The 6375-nt window shown below is 39.2% G+C and overlaps 1 protein-coding gene across 2 annotated transcripts; it reads left to right on the top strand.

Annotated features, from left to right (window-relative positions):
* The first annotated feature begins 1883 nt into the window (after positions 1–1883).
* On the top strand, positions 1884–3937 carry LOC124150160. 2 transcript variants are annotated; one of them, XM_046522084.2, is made up of 4 exons: positions 1884–2357; positions 2699–2740; positions 2951–3001; positions 3785–3937. In XM_046522084.2, the coding sequence occupies exons 1-4, from the start codon at positions 2084–2086 to the stop codon at positions 3799–3801; spliced, it is 384 nt and encodes a 127-aa protein (XP_046378040.2). In that variant the 5' UTR covers positions 1884–2083; the 3' UTR covers positions 3802–3937. The 2 variants fall into 2 exon arrangements, with proteins under 2 accessions (XP_046378040.2, XP_048242975.1); XM_048387018.1 differs by lacking the exon at positions 3785–3937 and having other exon boundaries at positions 2951–3135.
* Positions 3938–6375: the final 2438 nt, after the last annotated feature.

The raw sequence follows: 6375 nt of genomic DNA on the forward strand, positions 1-6375 counted from the left end.
CGTCTGTAGGCCCTACACTGAAATGTTCTGTAGGCCGTATGTTGACATGGTCTGTAGGCCCTACACTGAAATGTTCTGTAGGCCGTATGTTGACCTGTTCTGTAGGCCGTATGTTGACATGTCCTGTTCAGATCCACCTGATGTGATGGTCATGCTGTTCCGCGTTAAAATGTTAGCCCCTGATTTATCATCAATGCAGTATTCGGGCGGTTGGGTAGACTAGTGGTTGCAGCGTTCGCTCGTCACGCCGAAGACCCGAGTTCGATTCCCGACATGGGAACAATGTGTGAAGCACATTTCTTGTGTCCCCCGCGTGATATTGCTAGAATATTGCTAAAAGTTGACTAAGATCATGAGTTGTTTCTACATGTTGCCGTTTATACAGCAGATATGTCTACAAAACTCTCCGTATTATACAACACTGAAAGCACTTTCTACTACCCCTACGACAGCTGGTCCCCGTTCCACAAACCGACCTCAGCGCTAAGATGATCGTAATTCCTATACTTTAACATATGCTCAAGATAGTCGTAGTGCTGACATCGCTTTGTTGAACGGAACCCTGGTCCTTTATTATAATTCTGCTACTCTTCCTTAATACTGCTTCGCAATTGCTACAACTACTACAACGAATTCCCCGACACCATCTGCTGCAGGTACTAGGTTCAAGGTTTTGTATTGTTTTGAGGACAAGTGTGTTGCTAACCAGGGCTGTATATATGTATCCAAACTGTAAGTGATACACTCGACAAGAAATACAGTACATCGGTCGTTTGTTGTCCTTGTCCATTTAGCGTGGCGTGAAATGGATATCTTGTTTACTCCCATCACATTCAGGATATCACTGAGGAACATAAATATTTTACATATCCGTGGTTGTCTAGCTTAGGAAAACATTTGTAGTTATTTTTCATATGTTTGCAGAAGACAATTGATCAGCAGGTGAGTTGTAGGTACAGGTTGTGAATTGATAAAAATAACCATAAGTTTTGGGATAGTTTTCCAAATACGATGTTAATGTACATGATAAAAACACGATATCAGTATGTTTTCAACAAGGATGTAAATGTTAGTGATGATATGATGTAACTGTTGTATTAATGTGAAGTCCTGCTGATTGTAGACACGCCATGACAATAGTTGTGGGGTTTTATTAAGAAACAAACGAGAGGCAGATGTTTATCGTACAATATAACTCAGCAGGGAGAATAAACCAAGAGGGAAGCATCGTTTATTTCTTATATGAGATATCAACATTATTGACAGCCTCTTGAAGGATGTTAATAACATTTACATGTTTTAAGAATGTTTACCCGTATTTAAATAATGATGACTCCCAAAATACAATCCAATCCAAAATACAAGTGCTTTTCATGAAAAGAGGGGTTAAGTTGGTATTCCCTGAATATTCTCAACACAAAAACAATTGACAGCCATTATCTGTACCTTTTCTCCCATTACAGAATGTCGTAGCTCGCCCACTTTTAGGTGCGGTCGTTCGACCATTGCGTTTATCTCAACTAGCCTTTCAAAAATAACGCCGTTCAATTTACGACGACATCACGTTGCTGGCGTTTGTTCGAAACTCCAGAAATGACGTCATGATATAACAGTGTTTCATCGTTTTTTTATTATTTCTCTTCTCTTTATCATGTAGCTTTCTTATATTTCTTATGTTTTGAATTCGGCGCTGGAATGTACCTGAGGGATGTAACGACAGATCAAAATACCGTGATGGATTAACCGATATGTTTCATCGATATCTGGAATATCAACTGCTAACATCGATACAAACTTATCGTCAGAACTTATACCAAGAGCAGCCTATGCCTGTTGTAAGAGGCGACTAAATGGGTCGGGTAGTCAGGCCTGGTGACTTGGTTGATTGCATATCATCGTATCCCAAATACGTGGGTCGATATTCATGATGTCAATCACTGGCTTGTTTGAATCAGACGCGATTATTTACATACCGCCTTCATATAACTGTAACATGACCCTGTGCTGCGTAAAAAAACAACAAACACACGTATGTATTGGCACATTTTGAATCATTTAATTACTTGGCTTTCCAGACAACACCATGAGGCTCGCGAGCTGGCTGCACGTGATTGGTCTGTTATTCCTTTGTGATCTCACACACGGAGGTCGTGTACACACGTTGAGACTGACACACAAGGGTGCTAGAGACATGTCCATGTCTATCATGGACCCAAGGCTACAATGTGGTCGATCGTGTGTGACGTTATCCCACTGTCAAGGGATCCTGTATGATGGCCACGTCTGTCGACAGATACTCAAACACAAAGACGTCAGAGAAGACAAAGATTCTGAATATTGGACAGTCGTGAACAAAGGTATTAATAGTACCTTCATAGTTTATAAAGTGCAATGGGAAACAATTTGTTTCTGACTCAGCTTTGACCTTTAAAGCTGAAGTAAAAACAGATAATCTGATTGACAAAGTGTTTTACCATGAATTCTGAAACAAATTGCTTCTGTTTGGTCAATCAGAGGATTCATATCACAATAATTGACTTTGAATGCTCTCATATTATGTTGACAGTTAAAGCACGTAACGCTATTTGTATCTGTAACATTGTTCTACCAGCTGCCCGTGCACCCCTAATAGTGAGACAGCCAAGATGTAATGGTCACATCACACAATTGTAATCCATAAACACATGTTTTATTGCAGAGGAAAAAGAGTTCAAGGGAGATCGTGTACAGATACCCAGTTGTGAGTTCTGTTTTAGAATCAGGAAATATGCATAGTTAATTTAGTGATTGAGACTAATGTTTAAACACGTTTAAATATGATCCCATAACTGTCATTAAAAAGCGAAACGTTTGTGAAATGTTTAACACTTGCAACGTTTGTCATTTGGTGATGGGTAAGATAGCTGCTCAGTGTTTCTGGTAGAATATTATCTTCCCTGTTTCCTTTCAGTTACAAGAACTATGAGGATAAGGAGAGTGCACCTTCCAAACATCAAAATTGGTGAGGCTTTGAAAAAATGTCACTGCGATTTATTATTCATGTTTATTAAATGGTAAATTCAATATTGCTGCAGATTAATATACACTTAATAATTTTATAACGCATATTATAAGGCAGTCATCAAATGAATTGTATTTAAGGGATTTTGTAAACTGAAGATGTGTATATGTATTTAGGTTTTGAGCTGCAGGACAATGTCCAAATTACATTGACCTCATATCCGCTCATTTGAACACTTGAGAATAAACATCCCTATCGTACATTTATACTGGGACACAATCATTCCTATTCATACATGATGCTCATATCCGCTCATTTGAACACTTGAGAATAAACATCCCTATCGTAATTTATACTGGGACACAATCATTCCTATTCATTCATGATGCTCATATCCGCTCATTTGAACACTTGAGAATAAACATCCCTATCGTACGTTTATACTGGGACACAATCCTTTCTATTCATACATGATACTCATATCCGCTCATTTGAACACTTGAGAATAAACACCCCTATCGTACATTTACACTGGGACACTATCCTTCCTATTCATACATGATACTTATATCCGCTCATTTGAACACTTGAGAATAAACATCCCTAACGTACATTTACACTGGGACACAATCATTCCTATTCATACATGATCCAAGTGGGTGTTGCTGAGTGAGACGGGGACATGGCAAGTGTTCTCAAATATCGGAAACGAGGTTGGGAGATGCCTTTGTCCCTGTATCTCTGCTTTCAGTCTGCACTTGAAGAATCGTGTTTTCATTCCAGATCGAGGAAGGAAGTAGCAGCATGTACCCTGGTCACAGTGTCAACACTTTCACGTAATCATAGTTCGACATTCTTCTGAAGCAGGCTCTCCCAAGGTTATCCCTGTCTGACACTGCGTGTAGATAGTAGATTGGAGTAGTGGCACTGGTGAAGTAGTCGTTCTAAATAAATACAAAATCGTGTACTTCCCGAGCGTGAGCGACGGTTATACATGAATTATTGTATGACTTTTCTCAAACGATTAGACACACATGCTTTCTTTATTACCTGCTATTTCTGAATCTGTCGGAGCTTCCCTTTAGAGGAAATTCACTGATCACGACCGTCGTCACCAGCGTCACCAACTCCAACAGTACACTGATACGCCTGAAGTACTTGTGTTCATGTTTTTTTGATAATGCTCATTCTTATAAATTCAGTAAAATCTACTTTATTTTGGTTTTCAATGTCAGCAAATTCTGAAGTTTGACAGTACAGTAGCTATCACGTACGACATATATGTGAGTGGGTGAGTGACATTGGGTACGACTATATGTGAGTGAGTGAGTATGTGAGTGAGTGACACTATGCTGCTTTTGCATATATTCAAGCATAACGCGGTTGTCTGTAAATAATCAGGAGCGGATGGTGATACACTGCATGCCAAGACATTCGTGACGTCTGGCATGGTGGCACACAATCAACCAGGTCTCACTTTATGCCCCAACGCTATTCACATTGTCCGGGTCTTTCCAACACACCCGTTGAGGACCGCCATCGGTGGTAATTGATTACAAATAGAATATTCCACAAATTTTAGCAATATGAAAATGTATTTTTATGTTTCTTACTTAGGTGTTTTTAGAAATTAGATACGTTCATTATGGTTGAGAGTTTGTTGTTTTGACGGTATCTATTTTATAAGGTTAGGCCATGTACAGTAGTAGTCTTTTAAGGATTTTATGTTCCTTTTTATAGCGTGGGCATATAAAGAAATAATTAAATTCACTTAATTGAATTGTGAATTACAAAAAGTACACACTCTCTGTCCCCGTACTCTCTGTCCCTCTGGTTGTACGTCAGTGCTAAATGGTAATCTTATTATTGATCTGATCACAAAGCAATCTCAGCTCAAAGATGATCGTAGCTTCCATACTTTAACATAAGTTTATGATAGTCGAATCAACAGTCCTTGGCGAGCACTCAGATCTCCCTCTTCCAAAATGGTATGATCAAGATCAAGAAAGCCGAACCATTTTGATTCATTATCATACATACCAGTCGTGATAAACTAACGCCAATATTGCTTTATTACGTTCAGATGTCCATATCATTAAGAAACAATATTTTGGAGATAACTAGCTGACAAGACTTCATCCGCAAAGCGTAGTTTGACACAAGTTTGCACATCGCTTTTTCGAATCATACCTCATTGAACAGATACAAATACACATTCACTCCTCAAAATTAAATTCGCAGAGAGAAATATATACTGGGGCTTGACATGAATCAAGTGATTGTTTAATTTATGCACAGAATTAAGTACTCCCACAAACCCTGCAGCCAATAGGCAATGTGTAGCACGTGTGCTGTTTCATTCCTTCTTTGCCTTCTGCATTGAAGGGTAGTTTGCACACTGAATATACATGAATTTCGCTAAAAAGTCATGTGCATGATGACACAGGTGAGGAGAAGGGAATTGTCTCGACCGTAATTGGGATTCCCCGACATTCGGTAGTGGTGAAAGCAGTCCGCTTCAGCGGGCGTGGCTTATTTTTTACATGCATTTGGAAAAGGACGCAATAACACGTGATCAGTTTAGCTGATCAGAATGCAGGAATTACAATGAGCACAAGGGAGTTTATTCATTACAAATCATTACAAATCTAACAAACAGAAAGAGGCAGTTGTCGTACATAACACGACTTGTTATTCCAGCAAAGTACAGTTAGTATTCAACAGGGTCATCAATTCCACGAGGTCCTGATTTACGGACGCTGTCGTTGGTTACTCTGCAGGTTTAATGACTTTTGGTTTGGACTTCCGTTGGTTTGACAAAATGAACAGACTCGGACCGTAACTGTTTCCCCTTAAGACGTTTGAGAGAAACTATGCTTCTCGACTCAATGCACTCCAGAGGGAAGGTCGTTTACTCCACTGTCCGTTGTGTGTGCCGAAATGAAAAACATGTACAGATCAAAATAATATCTGTATTTGGTGGAATTTATTCATTTTTGTTGATCAATTGCACAGAAAACGTTGTGTTACCTTTGGTCTTCTTCTTTGTGTTTCCTGTTCATTGATGTACACAAATATTAGTGTCAGCATTGGAATCATTAGCAAATCCTTCTGAAGAAGTGTTATTGATCGGAGAGACAAAATGACATTGAGTGGCAAATTGAGATAAGGGAATAACAGAGCTGGGCAAATTGGGGTTTGACGAATAGGACCACTTGACAATGTGTCCTTCATATGTAGCGTGACACTTCCATTTCATGTGACTTCCGTTTTAAGGAAAAACTCCTGAATGTATTAGGGGTTAGATAATCCGAATAATGAGACGTTTATAAAAGAATGCACTGTTAGCTAAGTCGTTACGGCAACCAAAAGAG

The sequence above is a fragment of the Haliotis rufescens genome, unplaced genomic scaffold (assembly GCF_023055435.1).
Source record: "Haliotis rufescens isolate VD_foot unplaced genomic scaffold, xgHalRufe1.0.p SCAF_63, whole genome shotgun sequence".
Classification (NCBI taxonomy): Eukaryota; Metazoa; Mollusca; class Gastropoda; order Lepetellida; family Haliotidae; genus Haliotis; species Haliotis rufescens.

Bases quoted from the DNA above. Each gene is read 5' to 3' on its own strand.
- LOC124150160 (XM_048387018.1), top strand. From the start codon at position 2,084: ATGAGGCTCGCGAGCTGGCTGCACGTGATTGGTCTGTTATTCCTTTGT. The intron at 2,358-2,698 runs GTATTAATAGTA...GTTTTATTGCAG, and splicing joins TTGGACAGTCGTGAACAAAG to AGGAAAAAGAGTTCAAGGGA. The intron at 2,741-2,950 runs GTGAGTTCTGTT...GTTTCCTTTCAG, and splicing joins TCGTGTACAGATACCCAGTT to TTACAAGAACTATGAGGATA.